General features: G+C 35.0%; 1 protein-coding gene across 5 annotated transcripts in view; it reads right to left on the reverse strand.

Annotated features, from left to right (window-relative positions):
• MAP2K5 (mitogen-activated protein kinase kinase 5) overlaps window positions 1-22,962 on the reverse strand; it is a 305,505-nt gene that overhangs the window by 169,220 nt on the left and 113,323 nt on the right. For all 5 annotated transcript variants that reach the window (XR_012486952.1, XR_012486953.1, XR_012486954.1 and 2 more), the window contains exon 9: window positions 3,673-3,712. Coding sequence is in view for 2 of the 5 variants with exons in the window: in XM_074294728.1 (XP_074150829.1) it covers window positions 3,673-3,712 (40 nt within the window). In the remaining 3 variants the exon portion in view is untranslated. The remainder of the gene's footprint in view (window positions 1-3,672; window positions 3,713-22,962) is intronic.

The following is a 22,962-nucleotide window of genomic DNA, read 5'->3' on the forward strand; positions in this document are numbered from 1 at the left end:
CTTTTCAGTTGTGTCCAACTTTTTATGACCCCTTTTTGGTGTTTTCTTGGCAAAAACATTTAGAATAATCAGTCATTTCTTTCTTCAGCTCATTTGACATATTAAGAAATTGAAGCAAACAGGGTTAAATGATTTGCCCAGGATCATAGAACTAATAAGTGTGTGAGGCCAAACTTGATGATGAATCTTCCTGACTTCAAGGCCTGGCAATCTGTCTGCTTTGCCATCTGCTGACTCAAAGTCAAACTTTGGAGGGCCTTAAATGACAGGCTAATTAAAAGAGTGGGGCTTTGGTAAGGAAGGAGAGAATTATTACAGCTTTTTAAGATAGGAAAGATTTAGACTATATTTTAAGAACATTAATTTTAAAATAGTATATAGGAGGGATTTAAAGCAGGAATAACCAGAGAAGCAGGAGATAGGAAACTAGTAAGAGGCCACTGGAATAATCCAGGAGACAGTTAATATGGAGCTGAAATCAGGTGACAGCAATGGAAACAGCATGAATGGAACAAATTCATCAAACAGTCAAAAAAAAAAAGAATCAATAGAATTTGGCAAGTGGTTGTGGTAGGAAAGAAAAGGATCAAAGATGACTACTTAGCTTTAGCTCTGAATAAAGAGGAGATTGAGTGTACCATTAAAATACAGAAAGTCAGGGGGAGAAGTTATTTTTATGTATATAATAACTTAGATTTTAGATGTAATGAACTTCCGGTGTTAACTAGCAGGATTCCCAAGCCACAGCATGAAGTCATCAGAAATGCTAGATGAGGACTTGGTAGTGGTCAGGGTTAGAGTCAAAGATTTGGAAATTATTTGAACAGAAGTGAAAACTGAAGCCATAGGAGTCAAGAAAGAGCTGCAGGGGAAAAAAAAAAAAAAAAAAAAAAAAAGGTGTTTTAATAAAAGTGGAAAGCTGTTTAGAAGAATTGTACATGTTTAACTTATATGGGATTACTTGTTGTCCAGATGAGGAGGGAGAAAAGGAGGGAAAGAGAAAAGTTTGTAACACAAGGTTTTGCAAGGGTGAACTTTAAAACTACCTTTGCATATAGTTGGAAAAATATAAAGCTATTATTATAAGAAAAAAAGTGCTTAGTTTGTGGATTTGTGTTCAAATCCCAGTTCCACCACTTACTATCTGTGTGACTTTGGATGAGTCACTTTTCTTTGAGACTCAGTGTCATCATCCATAAAATTATGTATAAGGTGATAAGAGTAGGAGGGAATAGGTAAGTTGAGGTCTCTCACATCTCTAAATCTATAATTCTATAATATCATTAAAATGGTTGACTACAGATTAGATGGGGATTCCAAATGAACAGTGGGATTGATGTACTAGAAAAATATGATTTCTTCTATTATTTCTAGATCTCTTTCCTAGATGATAATAAGCAGCTTAAAATTGATCAGTTCTTATTTGTACTATTTTTTCTAAACTTACTGTACACTGAGCAATGTGCTCCTTATGAACACATGGGCAAGGGTAGGAAGGTGGTGCTACATTTTTGCCTAATCATAAATTTTCTTTTCATAATTTACTTCTGTTTATAAAGCTGTTTCATTACCCAGATGAAATCACTGTCCTCTACAAACATGGATGTTTCACTTTAGTACATTTATAAAAAGTTAAAAGGACCCTTCCTTTAGAAAAATTCAGGCACAACCCCACAGTTAGGCTTTTCAATTCAGAGCAGTAATATTTAGTTCCAATTCTCTAAATAACCTTCCTACATATAACAGAAGCCTTCCTCCAATATCCAGTTTAATATGCTACCTATCTCTTCTGAAAGGCTAACTCTATTATGACCATTCCCACCTGCTCCTGCCCATATGCTTTACTCACCCTCCTTTCCAAGCCCCCAATCTTTTAAAGAACTCTAACATATTAGTATGATTTCTTTTTAAAGGATTCATGGTTTTTTCCCTCAAAAGCTTATTCTTTCATAAGTTTTCAGTGATCGTACTCTTTATTGTCCTTTTCATTGTTGGTCTGCAGTTCACTCTATAATCTTTATGATAGATGAGCAAATCACATGTATATGCAGCCAGAATAACACAATTTAGTGAAGAGTTTTACAAATCCAGTCTGTTTCTTTAAAAAATAAAACAAAATTAGGGATGTGATAATGACAAAATCTTCTATTATGATTGATTTATATTTGTCAATTCTAAAACAGCATGTCCACTTATTCATTTATTCCATACTACTTATTGTATTATATGATTGTAGTATATGTTACCACTTATTCTACACTATTCTAGAATTACTTATTCTAAAAGCTGTAATTGAAAGTATTATTCAGAAAATATAAAATAAATTATATTATATATTATTAGCTCAAACAAAGCGCAACTGGGCAAATCTACTGTTAAAAAAATGTAATATAAAGACAAATATAAATGAATCTCAGATTATAAGTATTATTGTTCTTCTTTATTTTTGTAAATAACTGAGAATTAATTATATTTACCAAAAAACATGTGAAATAACAACCTAACTTTTCTCTGCATCCATAGGATATCAGTTTATGGAAACCAGTCAAGAACATTTATTTAGTGCCTACTCTGTATGAGGCACTGTTCTTTGTGCTAGAGATAGAAATACAAAGAATGAAAATCTCTACTCAAGAAGTTTATATTCTAACAGGAATTAAACAAGAGACAAATATGAAAATAAAGAAAATAAATCTAAAGAAATGTTTATTAATTTTCTTAATATCTACAGTCAAATCACTTATGAGGTTTCAATGACAACAGTAAAAAATGTGTGAAGTATATGCAGAGTAATGAAAAGACTGGATTTAGAGAGAATAGTAGATAATATTAAAATAAAATGTCAAGACTGAACATTGGCTGAAAATATAAATTCAGATAGAGAATTGATTCTATTAATAATTAGAAATTTAGACTCTCTACAACTCAGTTTCCTTTATTTTTAAAATGATGAAGTTGGGACTAGATGAGTTTTAATTTTTCTTCAAAACCTAAAATACACAGGGTTTATCTTTTGGCAAATATCTCTAATAGTAAACTTTGGGGCAACTTAAAAAATAAAACTACTAGACTAAAAATATCACTGAACGTAGTTTTAGAGCCAAGTGTCTGAAAAAAGGAATAGATATGATGACTAAAATAGCTAAATTTTTCATTCACTTATTTTGGGGTGATTCTTATGTAAGAACAATTTTAGCAATGTAAATTTTATTATTCTGTTATATTTAAAATGCCTTATACTACTGGAACCACAACAAATTGCTGCTGCTCCTAATTTCCTAATTTAGCATGCTAAAGTCTAAGGCAAATATGAGTAGGTGCTTGGAATTCCAAAAGAGGACACAGGTAGTTCTAACTACTGTCTTAAGTTGATAGATATCTTAACCTCTCTTCAGCAATTACCGAATGCCCCAGATTTTTGCTATAACTTTTGGATAATGTCAGTAAGTCAGAAAACATTTATTAAATACCTATTACATATCAAGTTTGAATGTGGTTTGAATATAATGTTATGTTTTAAAAGGTATATTTAAAATATAAATATAATAAATAAGTCTCAATATAATATAAAAGTATAGCAAGCATCAGGCAGAGTAAGACAAAAGTTTGCATTCAGAATATATATTTTTTTTAAATGGAGAACAAAATAATAGAACCTCATTCACAACTTACCTTTACAGCTAATATTTTTCCACTTGGGACATGATATGCTCTGGGAAAGAAAAAAAATTGAATAACTTTTAAAAATAGCTTATTGATATATTATAAATTCAACCATCATATTTATAACAATGTGCACTGACAGATTTCAAGTAACACTAACAATAATAAACACCATTTATTGAGCATTCATTGTGTGCAAAACTGCACTGCACCCACAACAATTTGTAATAAATAGTAAATCTGTTTGTTTCTTTTCTTTCTTTTTTTTTTTTTTCCCTGAGGCTGGGGTGACTTGCCCAGGGTCACACAGCTAGGAAGTGTTAAGTGTCTGAGACCTCCTGCATTCAAGGCTAGTGTTCTATCCACTGTGCCACCTAGCTGCCCCCTGTACTGTTTGTTCTTAATGTCAATACTGTGATTTCAAGATGTGACTTCATCAGTATGACTATTTTACTGTATATATGTATATGTATGTTTAACAAACAGTTGTATAACACAAGTATTACATGCCTTAGTAGATATCTTCATGAGTTGATATGGCAAAACATTGTTTTATTCTACAACATACTCAGAAATGCTGAATTCCTGCCACAATCATATCTGATAATAGATATAATCTGATAAAAGCCATCAGTTGATTGAGGGGGAAAAAGTGCTAGGAAAAAGAAAGAAGAAGGAAAGGAGTGAGATGCTATTTATATATGAACAAAATAATGGGGTGATGAGCTGAAGAATGGTAAAATAACAAGTGAGAAAAAAAACTGTTTAGAGAAATGCCAGGAAGTAGAGTTTCCAGAAAATAAATGTTAAAAAATCAGACTGAGACCTTTTATGTTTAATGTAATGTGGCCTTTTGCATCTAGACAGTAATGAATTCATATGAGGAATTCTATAAGCACCATAATCCAGAAACAATTTGACTTATATAAAAATGTTAACACAAACAAGTAATCTCAAATTATCCTCTTATTCCATTCTTCTAAAAGGAAAAAAGCAAATCTGTTTGCTCAGACCTTATTTCATAATAAGAATTTATACATTATCCAGAGTTGGCTGTTCTTCCAAACTCCAGAATTGATATAAAATGAACCTGCCAAAGGTCAAGGAAGACAGTTTATTCCCAATTCTATCATTGACTAAAAATTCCTATCTGCATTGACAAGCATTTGCAAAATCATTTTATTGTGCTTCCAACATTTTAATTAGTATTGTCACATTAGCCAAATTGGATCTACCATATATACTGCATATATCTAATATGTTTTAATGTGTATATGTGTTGTCTTGCCCATTGGATTAAAGCTCTTTCAAGGAAAGGACTTTTTTCTTTTTATTTATGTCCCCAGTATTTACCATAGACTAGGGAAAACAATAAGTATTCAATAAGTATTTGCTATTTGCTTCTATAAAACAATGTACATTACCTATAATCTCAAATCACTGATATCAATTTCCACTTTAGCTAGAAAGATCTGTAAGATTTCTCTGATGGTCAGATGTTTTTAAGTTAGGTGCATTAACTTTTAGTGGTGAAATTTAACTAGAAACAGTTTGCTATAATGTTTTAAACATTAGAAAAAGATAAATATTTTGAAAGAATATGCCACCAAAGGGCAATGGTAAGAAATACGCTGCACATGAATTGGCAGCAAGGTACAAATGAGGAGTTTTCAAGGAAAAGCAGCATAAAAGTCATAAACAGAGAAATATGCAACTAAATAAAAAATGCAAAAAAAAAAAAAAAAAATAGAATGGTCAGGTAGCCAAAGCAAGGGACAATCAATAGTCTATCAACTCTAGCACTATCCATATCATAACAAAAGAACATGAAAGTGGCTTCTACCAAATACAATGGAATCTTAGTTGTGGATTTGGGAAAGGAAGTGACTAAAAGTGACACAATATGGACAGATATAGTTGTATTGTGTTCTGTATTAGTTAAATGTCTACATCATTGAAATTCAGCTAACATTAGTACTTACTTGTAATGTCTTGTTTATTTAAGTAATCAATATAATGGTAAAATCTTAGATAAGCTACTAACCCTCTAATTCCATGATTCCATGGATTCTCTAAGAATGGAGATCAGTATAGCTACATATTATGAACTAAAAAAATGTATAGTTACAAAATAAATGAATTTAGAGATTGCTCACACTTCTGAAGTATTCTTTTGAGTTACAAAAGGATTTATTATAACACTTTGATAAGTAGTAAACCCCTCCAAAGTACATAAAATATGATTCAATTTACAAAGATTCAATAATATACAAGTTTTTAGAAACTTAGATTTTGCTTTATAATACCAGTGTGGGTGAACAGAATATATCTTCTTGAATATAATGCCTTGTTGCTTAGGCATTAAATTCAAATTTGGCAAATAATGAATGTCAAGTATGTGAGAATAACTTTGCTAAGCTCTAAACAAAGTTAATGACCCTATTCTCAAGGCAGTGACAATCATCTAATCTGATCAGACCAATATGAGCTTGGAATTCTCTGCCACAGGCTGGACACAAATAGTCCCTATGACCATTTGGGGTGACATCTCTAACTTTGCATAGCTTGCGTTTCTTCTGATCTAATTCAATTCTGCTTTGCTCATGGAGTGTAGCACTTTCTCTTTGAAGCACACTGTGCTGGGTGATCCTGTATCAGTGTTTCTCATGTCATACAACCAATTCTTAAGTTTTTAAGAGATACCTTGAGAGTGTTCTTGTATTGATTTTTCTGACTGCTTTGTGAGTGCTTGCCCTGTGTGAATTCTCCATAAAATAAATTTTTTTGGCAAACATACATTTGGCAGTCTAACAATGTGGCCAGCCCAACAGAATTTTGCCCTCTGCAGAAGGGTTGGAACACTTGGCAGTTTAGTTTGAGAAAGGACTTCAGGGTCTGATATCTTATCCTGCCAGGTGATTTTCAGAATCTTCCTGAGACAACTCATACATTAGTGATTCAATTTCCTGACATGATGCTGGTATACTGTCCAGGTTCCACACTGGCATACAACAATGACTTTCTGTAGACCTTCAATTTGGTAGTCAGTCTAATTCTCTCTGATCCCATACTTTCCTTCTGAGTCTCCCAAACACTGTATACAACTCTGGCAATGCATATGTCCATCTCATCAATGTGGATGTCCCTGGACAGTATGCTGCCAAGTGAATTTATCCACAGCAATCAAAACTTCACCATTTGCTCTGATGGTTACATATGGATGTAAGAACATAAGGATAGTGTGGTGCTGGCTGATGAGATACCCATGTTTTCTTAAGGTTAATTGTCAGGCCAAAATTACCACAAGCAGCAGAGAACTGATACTTTGTTGTGCCTCAGCTGCAGAGGCTGCACTAAGCGCACAATCAACTGAAACAAAAAATCATGCACCATCACTCCCTCCACCTTAGTTTTGACTTGTAGCCTTTTCAATTGAAGAATTTACCATCAGTGTGCTAGCTGACTTTGATTCCATGTTTGTTCTCATTGAAGGCATTGAACAACACAGCTGAAAATCTCATGCTAAAAAGCTTGGGAGCAAGCATTCAGGCCTGGATCATACTTCTGGTGGCCGGGAAAGCTCAAGAGCACTGCCCATTGTCTAGAGGCTGGGCATGGATAACATCATGAAACTGATGCACTATACTGATGAACTTCTCTGAACAACCGATTTTTAAATTAAAATCCCTCCTGAATGTCAGTATCAATGGCCTTGGTCAGATCTACAAATCTTGTATACAGACCTTTGTTCTGCTCCTAGCATTTCTCCTCAAGTTGCTGGTCAGTAAACACCATATCTATTGTTCCTCAGGCTCTTATTTATTGACAAGTCACTATGGCACAACTATAGTTATATAGTTAAATATGGTAGTTATTACCAGTAACTATGGGTAATAGAGTGAAGGAGGCAAAGTTTATACAATAAATGTGAAGGAAGAAGAGATTCATTTCACCAGATGGCACAGGGCTGAAAGAATAGCTCAGTGAAGACTTTTGCTGGAGGAGCTAATCCTCACTTTGAGCCTTCAAGGTAAGAAGATATTTCAATAGATCATAGGACCACAAATTTAATGCCAAGAGAGTTCTTAGCGGCTATTTAATTCAGAACCTCATTTTACAGATAAGGAAGGTGAAACTCAGAAAGGTTTATTGACAGTGCCCAGAATTGCATGGCAAGTTAGTAGCAGAGGAAAGATTTGAACCTAGGATTTCCTGACATCAAGTCTAGCATGATATCCACTCTGCAACACCACCTCTCTGGAGAGTATGTTTTGAAGAGTATGTTCAACAGAACAATTAAAAAAATTACTTTGTTAATGCATTTTAAAACCACATTTACTTCCTAATCATCTTTGCCATAGTACCATATAAGAAATAATATAGCACAGTAGACAGAACACTGAACTTGAAGGCTAGAAAAGACAATTCATATCCTGTTTCAGATATTTACTCATGGTATGAGTCATGGCAAAAGATTTAACATCAGTTTCTATTTGTCATCTACAACATTTATTTCAAAGATAATGTATGTTAAGTGTTTTGCAAATTTTATTCTACTGTATTCCACCTGTTACCTTTTCTTCAAATTGAATAACAGAAAAGCTAAACAAAAACTGACAGATACAATGAATGAGAATGACAGAGTAAATAACATTACGCATCCTTGGCATAACACCTTTTAACAGAGAAGAAAGGAGTATGTTCCATGTCTGTCCTCAAGAAGCAATACTAATTGTTTCCTTCCTTCCAATGAAATTATAGGCCCAGTAACCCAACAATACCATACTTGACAGACTGGAAACTTTTTTCATAAAATCTATGATATTTATAATCAATTAGTTGTCAGGGCTTATTTGCTCTGCCTCCAAAACATCCCCTACCTCCAATAATAGCATGTTAATAATAATAATAAATTCTACTTCCAATAAAAAATATAAGTTTTGCTGCCTTTTAGTGTTTTGTTTTTTCCATTTATAGTCATTGTGCCTTTTCTTCTGGTATTGATTTTTCTACTCTGTGGAATCCCTATTGTTTTTTAAATTCTGTGTATTGACATATCTTATAGTACAAAACAATTCCATTATATTTATGTATAACAATGTGTTCATTTATTCAATTCAAATGATGCTTCCAACTTTTGGCTACTACAAAAAACGTTTTGTGAATATTCTTTGGCATATATAGTACCTGTATAGTTATTTTTTAACTCAAGGTATATATAATTCCATTTAATAATAAAACAGGTAAGAGGGTTCTGCTGTGAGCAGCAGCTCATTATATCTGGTGAAAAGTTACTTTAAAATGGGATTCAAAAGACTATTGTACTTGTATATAAATAAAGCTAACACAACATGTTAGAATATATAATTTCTTTTGTATTCTATTAACTAGTGCCAACTTATTTTAAGTTTGAATATTAAAATTTCCAATTGAGAACAGTAATGTGAAGGTAAAACAAGTGAATGCACAGACCAAGATTGAAGAGTAAAACTTTTTAAAAATGGTGTTATTACTCTGAGTAACAAGAGTACAAAACATCTGGACTTTTGAGATAAGCAGCAGTGATAAGAATATGATGAGAAGATACTCAAATATATACTACACTGGACAGTTCGGCAACTTAATTAGCTTGTCAAGAAAGCTGAACCCTTTTCCAAAAGAGAGATCTCATGTTTCCAAATGAATTAAAAGGAAAGACTTGATGATTTAATTATGATGTACGCCAATTCATCCGTGGAAGTTTGGGTTGGATTTCGAGTAATGAAGAGATCCCTGGTTTGGTTTACAGTGCATTGACAGTACCAATTTAACATTTAATTATCATGGAGAATTGGATCACAAAGATGATGCAAGGCAGATGGGCAAAATATATCCCTCAGCTTTGCAAATGGCATATTATTTGGGAGAAAAGAAACTTGTTTACTTTAGACTGATACTGCATCTCAATTGTCTTGACCTTCCTCAACACATTAACTGTAAAGTGATTAATGAAGTTTGAATAGAAGCTTTGGTTACACCAAAAGACAACTGTACACCTCTTCAGTGTTTTAATTAACAGCTAACACTTCAAATTAGTCTGTAGTTGCCACAGTAATTACCTGTTCCAATGAGTATATAGGGGAAACATTTTTTATAAGATTTTTTAGTGCTTAGTCCTTTTCCTTTATTAATTCAATTGAACAAACATTTAAATATCTACTTCATATATCAGTCATGGTGTTTGGTTGAGAAGGTTCAAAGATAGGGACAAAACATTCTCTACTAACAAGCTTAATATGTACATGGAGAATTCATTTTAAAATGTATATGAGTGTGAATATATATTTATGTATATGAATATATGCATATATGCAACATAAACATACACACATGCTAACTATTAAGTAATTTTAATGATGGTAAGAACACTAACAGTCAGTAAAATCAAAGAAGGAAATGGCTCTTGAGCTAAGCTTGAGAAAGACAGGGATTCCAAGAGGTAGAAATGAGGAAGAAGAACATTCCAGGAATAGGGGACAAACTATGTAAAGTAGAGATTCTTACCCAGAGATGCATAGCCTGTGGAATGATTTAACAAAGCACTTGAACCTGAATGGGGAGGAGGGTAATAACTACATCTTGATTTTCACCAATTTTTTGTTTTCTTTGTAATCTTCTGTATTTTATTTTGTATATTTAAAAATGTGATTCTCTCTCAAAGTTTTATCATTATGAAAGTTTATACTTAAAAATTTGAACTAAGGTGATTCAAAGTTTTATATTTGTTGCAGCCATGGGAAAAGGCATTCAAGAGATATTACCAAGATTTCTGTAAGCTAGGGATTTAATAAAGGAAAGGTACAAGAAAGGGGAAGGCATTCAAAGGGGGTGGGAGGGAGTCTAAAGAGGGAGAACTGCGTGAGGCAAGTGGGGCCCATAAGTTTAATACTGGGAAACAGGGTAAAGAGGGAGGACAAGAAATAGAAAAGCATAATCGGGGGATAATAAGATGGCAGGAAATACAGAATTAGTAATTTTAACTGTAAATGTGAATGGGATGAACTCTCCCATAAAACAAAGGCAGATAGCAGACTGGATCAAAAGCCAGAACCCTACAATATGTTCTTTACAGGAAACACATTTAAAACAGGGAGATACATACAGAGTAAAAAGGTAAAAGGTTGGAGAAGAATCTATTATGCTTCAGGTGAAGGTAAAAATGTGATTCTGAGAAGGAGCTCATAGACTCCATAAGATTACCAAAAGAATTCAGGGAAGAAAAAAAATAATAAAACGTTAAGAATGCCTAATGTAATGCCATATATAGAGAACTGGGAAGTGATTCAGCTTGGTTAGAATGAAGAGTTTGTGAGGGAAAATAATGTAAAATTAGTCTAGAAAGATGGGTTAAAGTTAGTTTGTAAGTTACTGAGGTGTCTTGGGCAGGAGAGTGACAAGTTGAGAGGTGTTTTAGGAGTATTGCTTAAATACCTGTGTGGAGGTTAGACTGGAGAAAGGAAACACTGGAAGCATTAGAACACTATCTAAAGACTGTAATCCAGATGAAAGAGTTGAAGATGTGAAGGTAGTGGTAGCATGAGTAAGGAGACAAATGTTGATGTTATGGAAGCAGAATTGCTGATGATCTGATGAGATAGGAATATCATAAAACTTATGAAAAACATTCCCAGTTCTTAAAATCAAGTATGGTATATTAGGTGAGTAACTGGACCTGTAATTTCATTGGAAGGAAGGAAACAAGCATTTATTATGTGCCAGGTTTTGTGCAAAGCACTTTAGAAATACTATCTCATTTGACCACAAGCCCAGCAGACAGGCACTATTACTATCACCCTCATTTTACAACTGAAGAAACTGAAGAAGCAGACTTGTCCACAGTCACAAAGCAAATAAGGATCTGAGACTGAATTTGGAATCAGGTTTTCCTGATTCTAGCTGCCTAGTTCTACAACTCTCAATTGAGAGTTGTAGAAAATTCCCTCTACCAAAGAAGACTGGTACTTTCTTTATATCAGATGCTCTTGTTAAATTAAAAATCAAATAATGTTTTTAAAATGACAAAAAATAAAAATAACAAGTAGTATTATATTGTGATGAATCAACCTAGGAGACAAAGAGTTTAAACTGGAATTTAAAATATTTTGATGAGGATAATGTACAATGTATATTAATAATGCACAAAACTTACAAATTTTCATTTTTATCTAAATTCTAGTTGTTCTATTATTTAAATTCTTACTTGTACTTTATTTTACTTATACCATCCAGGCCTTCAACTCAGCAGAAACATGATCCCATAGCAAGAGAAATTTAATTTCTTCTATTAGTATCAATGGCCAGAAAAACATGCTATCTTAAAGGTATATATATAGATTTTCCCTTACTATGTGCAACAACAGATGTACTCAATCAAAGAAATGAAATGATTATTGAGTCAATTCCTGAAGTTCCCATTAGTTCCTGGATTAAAATGATAAACTGTTAATATCCAACACCCTAAAATTAGATCTTCCATTTTTTTTTCATTTTCAACTAAAATCAGAACTTAAAACCAAGAATACCAATGGAAACTTTTCTGGACTTCACCCTAATTTTATTTCTTTGTAAAAATATTCATTCCTTTGAAAACATTCTACCAATGCCAGATCCAACCTATATATATATATATATATATATATATATATATATGAAATTAAAAGAGTCCTATTGAAGTAAAAACACAGAATCAAAAAATTTTTGTAGTAGGTATTTAAAAAACACAGGGGACCTTTTGGAATATTGGGTGTAATCAATAAATTTGATTATTTTGAGGGAAATCATGGTATGCAAAATATTTGAAAGAAATATATATAATATCCCTTAACTTATGTTTTTCCCTAATGTCTGATCAGGATATAGAAGAGCCTTAGGTTCTTGAAGACACATGTTACCAAGACGGACTATATGTCTTTCATTTGAAACACAGCCTATCTAATCATGGCTTATCCCTACGTAGCTGGCTACTAGGCCCATGAAATTGGAGGGGGGAAAAATTACATCTTCATTTTTCATTAACTTATAATTGGAATTTGCCCTTCAATTATTTAAGGGCACAATTCTGAAAAGGGAGCCAAAGATTTTACCAGATTGTCAAAAATATGAGATACATACAAAAAGTTAAGAACTCTTTGTTTAGAGCATACGATCCCATTAATAGGATATGAAGGCAACTACTCTCATATGAAACTGATGGAATAAATGCAGTGATCAACTATGTCTCTATGATTAAGCATGATGACTACCATGATAGAGAAATGATAGACTAGGTGTATAGAATGAGATATTTCTGGACATGGCCAATGGGCAGATGTATTTTGCTTGACTATACTTATTTGTTACATAAAGGCTTTAAAAAAAAAAGTCTGGAAGGTATACTGGGAAAAAGGGCAGTTACTTATAATAAAGAAAAATAGTGTCAATAAAATCAGTGATAAAAACTGAGGCACACAGTTGTCTAAGCATGACCAATTTATTAATTAGGCTAGCAATAGTCAATAAAATGGGTCCAAGACTGCTCAGTAGGCAAGGATGCTTTTGGCTATTAGAGTAACTCTTTTAGGCAGTTAAAAATACAGGGGGCAAAAATAGTCCAATGATTCAAACTACATCTTAATCTGTGATTGATTAGATCCAGAAAGGGAGACTGGGCTATGATCAGACTGACTCAGAGAAGGGATTTCTAAAACCCAAGATAATAGGACAAACAAAGTATCAAAGTTGACTACCACAATCTAGAAAACTTCAGGGTCAATAAAGTTCTCAGTTTAGAATTTCTGTTATTGAATTGCAGTCCTTAAGAACAAGGAAATTAAACTTCTTACAAATTTAACTAATATAGCCTATACAATCAAATCTGAATTTAATTTACAAATACTGACTGTGATTAGATAACAATGATTAGATATAATTCCCAATCAAAAACACTTCAATTTCACAGTTTCCCCCCTTTGATTCTTGTAAGACCTGTCTTTCATGGATTATTAGCTTAGAGCTCTCCTATGACCGAAGGTTGACAAAAACTGGTGGGGGAGGTCCCCTTAATAAAGAGATCTCACAGAAGAAATGGCACATAAGGAAGTAAGGAAAGAACGGATTATTATAACATAGATGGTTTTATTTCGAGTAAATTTATAACAATATCTTATTAAAACTTAGGGAGACTAATAATAACTAGTGAGAAGGCATTCAGCAATATTGTTGAATGATATGTGAAAGAACTGAACTCCCTTTGTAGTGAGATATGGCTAGAATCAACACATCAATCTCTGCATAGTAGGAAACAGATCTTAATTAGTTGGATAGTGTTAGTGCTACTATTTCTTTATAAAGATTCTTTAAGTGTGGGAAGGGAATATATTCAAGTTCTTTACAAATCTGAAATCTATTGAGACCATTAATCTTTTTTATTTTTGCTGGACATCACAAGGATTAGGTATTTCTTTAAGCTTTAAGTGACAAGCTAGACATTTGGGTGCATTATACAGTCATTATTTGTAGCACATGAAAAAGAATACCATTTCTCCACTACTTTATAGAAGAAAGTCCTACAAGCTACAGAAGTGAGAACACTATAATAACAGCAAGAAGCTTCACTCCCATAGATCACACAGACTCTTTCAGATAGCAGCTCAATATTCAGATGTAGGGGCTTTGTCAGCACAGTTATGAGGGGCAGGGGTCCTCTTAGATCAAATGAAGTGGAGGAGAAGGCACTGTTGGAAACTGAAGACCTGAGTCCTGGGGTGTAGAAGGTGTGCTTATCTTCATTCGTACATTCAGATGGCTGAAGCAGATCATCAGGAAGACACATAGAAATAGTCCTTGAGGAGAAAAGTATCATTAAAATGGATTATAAACAGGAAGTCAGACTGGAGAATGATAATTTCATGGGTCATTCACCAATCTGTCAAACTCTTTCCAAATTTCTCAAGTTCACAAATCTAGTTGTGCTAAAGAATTTGTTATCCCAAAGTCAGTTTCCCAATTTCCAATTGCTTGTGGCAGAGGACCCAGCTGGTTGTGCCTCATGATCAGGGAGCTACAGGTCAGTTAAAGGCTTGTTGGTGAAATGGGGGTAGATCTCTTTCCCCTTTGGCATTTACAATCTCTGAGAGCCAAGCCCCACCATACCATTTCCATGAGAAACACTGAGCACCAATCCTAGTGTTGATGGTGTTGTCATTGTCTCCAGGGCATGAAACAAGTTCTTTTCTTGCAGGCCTTCTAAAGACTTTACAGCTATTACAAGTCAAGATGCCATAAAGATGACTTATAGTTCTATTTCCACAAACTAGACCAACCATCAGTTGGCAAGGAGAAGTGATTGCAGGAACAGCAACGGGGGTGTTTCTGGATGTGGGTGCTCACAGTGGGGCAGCTGATGTTCTCCTGTAGCGGATGGAATGGAGTGAGCAAACAAATGTTTTTTAATATCTCTTTCATCCTTCAGCTGAGATGTCTTTAGGCTGGCATGAATTTTCAGACAGAAGTATTGCTTTAAAAATTGGAAAATCCATGTTGTAAAGTAACTGATGAATTTTCAGACAGAGGTATTGCTTTGAAAATTGGAAAATCCATGTTATAAAGTAACTGAGTTGCAATTTCTTATGGAGAACTACCATAAAGCAGAATAAAAATACAGTGATTAACATGCAATTTTTATAGATTCATTTGATGAACCACCATAAATTTCTTTGGAATTAAATTCAAGCATAGGTTGGAACTTAAGGCAGTTCAGCAACTAATAAAACAGGGAGTTGAAATCATGAGACTTAAGATGAGAAGGCCCCATTTGATTCAGGCGGAGAACATGTCATGCCTGGAATCAAGAAAAGATCAAGGAAAACGACCACATGGATCTCTATAACCATAATATGTTGGAATTCTTGAATATTTGTAACGCTATCTCCTGACTTACTAATATAAGAATAACAGGATTGGTTAATAACAGCACAGACCCCTCCCTAGGCAGTAGTCAAGATGTTTAATACCAAGTGTTTTTGGAAAGCTATCTGTGTCACTAAATTAACTTCTGCTTGAAGAGCAGAAATATCTTTAGAAGTCTTAGAGATGGCTTGGATTGTATCGTAGACAAGTTTTCAATTTCAGAAGAATTGTTTCCAAGAGATTTCATTAAATATCCTATTCCAATGGGAGAAAATAAAAACCAAAACCAAACAAATAATTGTAAAATAATAATTTTTAAAAATCCTCCTCTGGATATTATTGGAAATAGCCAGAGTTTGAGGTTTGTATTCTTCTGACTTTTTCTCACCTTATCCCTCCTAAGTCTTTAATAATGATTAGAATGATTAGAAACTAATACGGGTGAGGCTATATTAGCAATTCTAAATGTTCAAAGGAGGAGGGGAGAAAAGCAAAAACTATTCTAGAACAAATAAAGAATTGGCTTAAGGTCACTGGTTCCCATGCTAACTATAGTACAATTTTTGATTGGCCAAAGAGATCTTGCCCATTTTAAATAAGAGTTGTAAAAATAAATTTTGGGGGTGAATCATTAGAGCAATTAAAAAGAACAAGTTTTAGCATAGAGAAATGGATTTGCCTTATTAATGTTAGGAAAAGGAAGATAAATTCATCTGATTTCCCCAATCAAAAGGAATGTTCTTGTTCTCATTTCTCCTAATATAAAGAGGAAACACTAGCAAATGGCTATATAAAATTGAGTGGAGGAATCCTATTTTTACACATTCCAAAATTGGTTTTCAATGTTGCTTTGAATTTAACTGAAATCTGAGACACTTTAAGGGGGCTGATGGTCATGAGCACTGTAACATTCCTTTTTGACTGATCTCATTCAATCTAGTTAATATTACAGTCAGCAAAATTGAAAGGTGCAAAAATTCCAGAAAAAAGAGATTACTTTCTTCAGATGCTGAGACATTGATTTAGAGACCTGGATAGAATTGTTCTGGTGGAGATGATGAGAAATCAAACACCTGTAAAATCCAACAAATTTAGAGTGATATGTGTCTTAATTGACTAGTAAGTGGATAATAGAGTTCTTATTTATTAAATCATAATGTAATCAGAGAGGGCAATGAATAAAAACACTAGAATTATCATCAGATGTAGCTAGGATGTTTGCATACAAGCAGAGAACTAAACAAGATCACTGAGATAAATACTAACACAGAAAATAACCAGCTTTTTAGTTTTCATCTAAAGAAGACTATTCCCCCCCAGCGGAGGCTATTTCCTTCTAAAATTATAGGAGATGCAAAAATAGAGAAGATAAGGGTGCACCCTTAGTACACCCTCTGAATGTACAGACATAGGAAACTTAACTAAAATGGTTGGCTCAATAAAAGCATAAAAGTCAATCCACCATGTATTTCTGGCTGTGGTGGATCTGGAGGTAGGAATAATAGATGTAACAATATGTCTCTGAATTGTGGGATGTCAACATTGAGATTATTCTGTGAAGTGGGAAGGATTCTCAAAATCACAACTATTGGAGTAGTAGAGACTAGTTTCTCCTAATCATCCTCATACCTGAAGGAAAAGGAAAGAAACAAGGAAAGAAAAGGAAAGGAACAAGGAATAAAATGCAAAGTGGTTGTTCAGGTAGACGTCGAGGTAGCCTATGCTCATCAAACAGGTACTTTGCAGTTCCTCTGAATTCTCACCAGTTGTAATTATTTTTGGATAATTAGAGTTAGAAGATAGTCTAGAATCCTTTAACTCATATATTTTATTTATTTTTGGTCAAGGTAATTAGGGTTAAGTGATTTGCTCCATCAGATAACTAATAAGTATTAAATGTCTGAGTCCAGATTTGAACTCCAGCCTCCTGACTCCAATGCTGGTGTTCTATTCAATACTCTATCTAAATGCACTCTAACTCATCTATTTTAGAGGAGTCATTTATCTCCTCCTCAAAATTGATCTCTACCTTAGATAAAAGCTTATCTGCTTCCTTCTCAAAGGAATCCTTTTTATAGTGAGTAGAGAGAAGTGGGAGTTCAGTTTTGGAGTAGATGATTCTTACTCAAGTAAGGAATCCCAATGTTCTAGTTTTTTAGCTGTTTAGTTCCCATCTTGCAGCAACGATAGACCTTTAAGAGTATTAGACCAATAATAGTGCTGGTTTATATGGAGGAAAAATAGAGTTCATCTATTTCCTCTGTGAAAGACAAAGTGGGAAATGGAGGCTCTCTCTCCCTAATGTTATAAGAGTTGGGGTTATAGGAATTAGTATTATCATATTCTCTTAGGAGGACTGGTTTATATACTTTTTCCCATGAAAATGATAGTTAGTACTAGAGGCATCCTGAGATCTGGTGGTAAGGATAGAAGGCCAATATGTAGATTTGAGGGAGAGAAAGCTATGGCCAAGTATAGGGACAAAGCCATCTTCTGGTCCAGATCTGGCCAGTATTATCTTTTGCTGGGATTATACATCAAAGTACCCTTGATCTGGCCAGTATTATCTCTTGCTGGGATTATACATCAAAGTACCCTTCTCAGTCATCTCAATCAGCATTGGGGGGACAGACCAGAACAAGCAAAGGGTACAATCTTGAGAATTAAGAGGAAAATGAGGAAGGGGCATCCTGGGTTTAGTACTACTCTATGCATTTTACATATCATAGAGCCACGGATGGTAAGGCTCACTACATGTAACAAGATAAAGACAATCTACATGTCAATATGCTCTTTTGATTTTCTATTTTTTGAGGGACTAACTTACTACAATATGAGAAAAACAACAAGTGGTATTAGTAAAATTAGATAAAGTAAAAGGTATGTTATGTTTTGGACAAAGGCTAAGTTTTCATGTATGAGCAGCTGATCCAGGATTTTTTTGCCAATCTTGATTGGGGTTGGAGTAGTCAACCACACTTGGATCAGGCCTTATCAAATGGGTTGAATTCCACTAGTCTGATAGAAATACTTGATGTAAACTTCATCTCCAGGGTGGGATTTACACAGAGAAAACTTGAAAGGACCAATTTGTACTCTTTTGCTGTGAAGCTCTCTCAGTCTATTTTGGAGTTTCCATATATAAGACAGTAGTGATATATACACTAGGGAGAAAAGTTTTGCTTCTATGGTATATATATATAATTCCCTTCCCTCTGCAGATAGGAAAAGAGCAAGGGACAGAACATCTGGCCAGTTCAGGTGGGTTTCAGAACACATTTTACCAATAAGAATTTTAATTCCTTATTCATGTATTCTACCTCTCCTGGACTTTGGCAATTGTAAGGAATATGGAATTTAGGTATTAGGTTAGATAAACTTGAGAGATCACAGAATCAGTGAAATGAGTATCTCTGTTTGAATTTATATGAGCAGGTGAACTACACCAAGGTACTATTTCTTTAAGAAGCATTTTGGCAGTAAAGGAAACTGTGGCTTCGAAGCCAGGAAACATCTCTATACCCAGTGAATAGGCTGATCATCAATAGCAAGGCAAATTTGATAATGACCAGTTTTAGGCATGCAAGTGAAATCGATTTGCAAATATGTAATAAGGATGTCTATTAAAAACAGTGGCTTGGAAAGCATGATGGTTAAATGCCTGACAAATAATTCAGGCTGCACCAATTCAAACTGAAACTGAGGTGAAGCCTAGAGGAACCCAAGCTCTTTTAATTGTATCCACAATTTTTTGTGTGCCAAAGTGGCCAAAAAAAGTGACAAAACGTGATATTTGGTGAAACTCCTTCCAAGTGGCTTACCATAGTCACCCAGACCCCAGAGACCTATTTTCCCGATATTGTTGTTTCCATTTCTTGGCTTTGGAGTCATTGTAGGGGAGAGAATACCATTATTCAGTCCCAGTGGAAGAATGGTCATCAGTAGCTGAGGAAGGCTTCAAATGAAATGCATAAATCCATCCCTCTAAGCCAGCCAGCTTTGCGGCTTCCTCTATTCTACTGTGGTTTAGGGAAACAGCATCAGGGCCACCAGTGCGTGCAGAGTTGTGGACAATAGCAAGGGCCTGAAACAGATGAATGGCAGACAGAAGGTGTTTGATGAGCTCTGTATTACTAACATTACTGGAGGAACTGAGAAACCCTCGCTGTGGCCAGAGCATTCTAATGGCATGGCAGACCCCAAGGGCATAGCCATTTTATGTAGAGAGTTACACTTTTACTGACAGTAAGGTGTCATGTTTAGTCAGAGCCACTAATCCTGCAGCTCAAAGATTAGATTGCATGAGGCTGGCCAAAGGGCGTCATAGTCAAAGACCATGTTTGCACTAGCAGAGTGAATACTATCTTGACAAAAGATAATAAAGAACATAGTTCAAATTCTGGAAGGATGTATTGGTGAGGTCACAGTAGGGACGTTTGACCAAGTCTACTGCAGAAGCACAGTTATACATTATTAGAGATAGTCAGATCAGGAAGGAGAGTCACATGATTGAGAACTAAGCAGCACTTGAGTCACAGCTTCCAGCCCCAGTAATGCTACTTCTTATCTTGTTAGTCTTTGATCTGAAAATGCCTGAGTTCAGTAACAAAGCAAGAAGCCTTCAATCTCATGGAGACACTGCACTGTTGAGGAGATTTAGAACTAAACCACAAACATTTTTTAGCAGGAGGGCAGCAATGGCCATGGCTCTTAGAGGAGGATGTCAGCAACCACAGAATCCAGTTGCACTGGATTTAACTGAGTAATAGGGTGCTGGATATGAAGTGAGTCCAAATGCTTGAGTCAGGACTCTGGAAGTCACCACTTCATTCATGGACAAAAAGCTTAAAATACTATAATCTAGGAATTCTAGTACTGATGCTGATAGGTCTTTCTTGAAGTCAGCATGGACAGTAAGGTACTCAAAGGTACCATTTCCAAGAAATGAGTCTTTAGTTAAAGAGCCAAGAGATTTGGTATTCTCACCAAATGATAGAATGTACTGCCTACAGTATCCGGCAGCTCCCAGAATAGCTTATAGACAATTGCTGGAGAGCCCTATGTGCTTCTGGGAAACAGAAAGAATGCCAGCAAACAAAATGAAACCAAGATATTCTACCTGAGGGAAGTACCACTGAATTTTTATTTAAAGACTTTGTGGCTTCTATGATGCTGAAGATGACAATTGTAAAGGTTAAAAAGCCTCTAGGAGCAAGGAATACAGTTCAAGGCATGTGGGAGAACCTCAGGGATGAGAGGTACCAAGGCGCAAGCGAGTTCTACATGGCGGTGGGACATAGCCCCAAAAGTGGTGCCTGACCCCAGGTACCACATCTCCCTCCTTAGTGCTCTCAAAGTGTAGCACGCCTCCCTCCCTCTTCTCGGGCCAATCCCTTTATGACTTGCCTGTCCAGGTTCATAGAGGACCTCCCCTCAGCCTGATTCCTCAGGGGGGTATAAATATGTGTTACCCAAGAATAAAGTTCTCTTTCCCTTTACCCCAACTCCTGGTAGTCTGTCTCTGTGGATCCAGGGTGGTGCCCGAAGACAGGTAAGTGTGGCCTAGCCATGCCATCGACGGACGGGCATTAAGAGTACCTCTAAAGGGATCTACAAAGTTAGGGTAGCATTAAGGGACACTACAACAACTATCTTCTTGGCAGATGACAGGAGTAGGTACTGCTCATAGGAGACCACCAACAAATAGAAATTTTGAAGGTAATGGAAGCTAAATCCTGTTGCAACATTTGAGAAAACAAGTAGTTCTATCTATGCTTGAGGCAGATGAGTTTATGTCCATTGATTATTCTTTCAGTGAAGGCAAACGAGTTTTGTGAGTCTGGATGATTGGGGATGCAAAAGAAAGCTGAACACAAATCTATCACTGTAAAACAGGCAGCTCCACAAGAATAGAAGAAACAACAGTGGCAGGATTAGACACTACTGGATGTCTAACATTAACAGCAATAAATAGGTATACCTTCAGGGCCTGGCTTAGGCTTCTTAAAAGGCAAAATAGGAGTATTACAAGACTTGCAAGGGACAATAATAACCTGTTTTCTAAGAGAGTCATTGATAAATTAAATTCCCAAGACAAAGCTGGGAAGGTATGGATGTGGGGCCTCCTCTTGGTAGTCATAAGATGATGAAGGGGCCCATAAGGGAGTCAGGAATGTCTGATTAAATACTGGGACCTTCCTTTTATTTCTTAAGGACAGTGTGAGACAATACAAGGAACAACGAGAATCTCCTCAACATCAGCAGTAATATCAGTACAAGAAAGAAAGAAAGTGGGCCATCTGGGAGATGGAAAGACAAAGAGTTACTGGGAAGGCATGAGATAACAGCCCTTAATTTACATAAAAGACCTCATCCATGCTTCAGGTATTTACAGAAAAGAATATTGTACTAAAAAAGGGTCTGTGTAAACAGACTGGGAACATCTTGGAGTTCTTCAATTGCAACAACCCTCTAAAATCCAGTAAAATGACATCCAGGTTAATTTTTTTTTTTTCTCAGAATTGAGTTAGTGGTACCAATATCTCTCAGACAATAATAAAAGATATCATCAATTTTAAGACTGACATTGCAAGAAGAGGCAAAGAATAGCATGACTGGGGCAACTAAATTCTCACCAAAGTTTAGAGTCCCTGTCTCTTCCCTATACCATTATGCCAAAGACTCTCCTTGAGATCTTCTAAAACCATTGCTGTTTTGAAAGTGAGATGCCACAAAACCTCTTTTATTATTTTGTAAGTCTTATCTTCTTTCAATGCCTTCTCTCTTAAGATGACTCCTTTTATGTGTATTTCCTTTTTAGGCTTTTCCTTAGGATTTGTTTCCACTTCCCTTCCTTCATAAACATACTAAACAATGGCTTTAACTTCATCTTTAGCCTTCTCATGCCACCAGGTCAATTGTTATAGATGTAATTATGAATTTCTGGCACTAACTGGTTAACAAATGCAGAATTAGGAAATCTTGCATCTCCTGAGTTACTGGACCTATTTTTTTTTATTTGTTTGTTTTTATTTAATATTTTATTTTCCCTCAATTACATGTAAAACACCTTATAACATTTACTTTTAAAATTCTGAGTTTGTTGGGTCTAACCTTGTAGAATGTTTGGAGTTTTTATAAAAGCTTATTGTAAAAATGGTTGGGAGTTTCATTTATCCTCCTAAATGATGTTCTAAAATTTGCTCCAATTAACAGGTGACATCTGCACACACCTTCATTCCCCCAAGGAATGCTTCTCTGGCTTGTCCATCTAATATAGTTGGATAGATAATTAGGATTGTAGTGTAGGTCCTATGATTAGGACCTACCTAATCACTCTTAACCAGCAGGGGCTACTGCTATGATTTGCCTGTC

Source organism: Sminthopsis crassicaudata, chromosome 2 (assembly GCF_048593235.1).
Source record: "Sminthopsis crassicaudata isolate SCR6 chromosome 2, ASM4859323v1, whole genome shotgun sequence".
Classification (NCBI taxonomy): domain Eukaryota; kingdom Metazoa; phylum Chordata; class Mammalia; order Dasyuromorphia; family Dasyuridae; genus Sminthopsis; species Sminthopsis crassicaudata.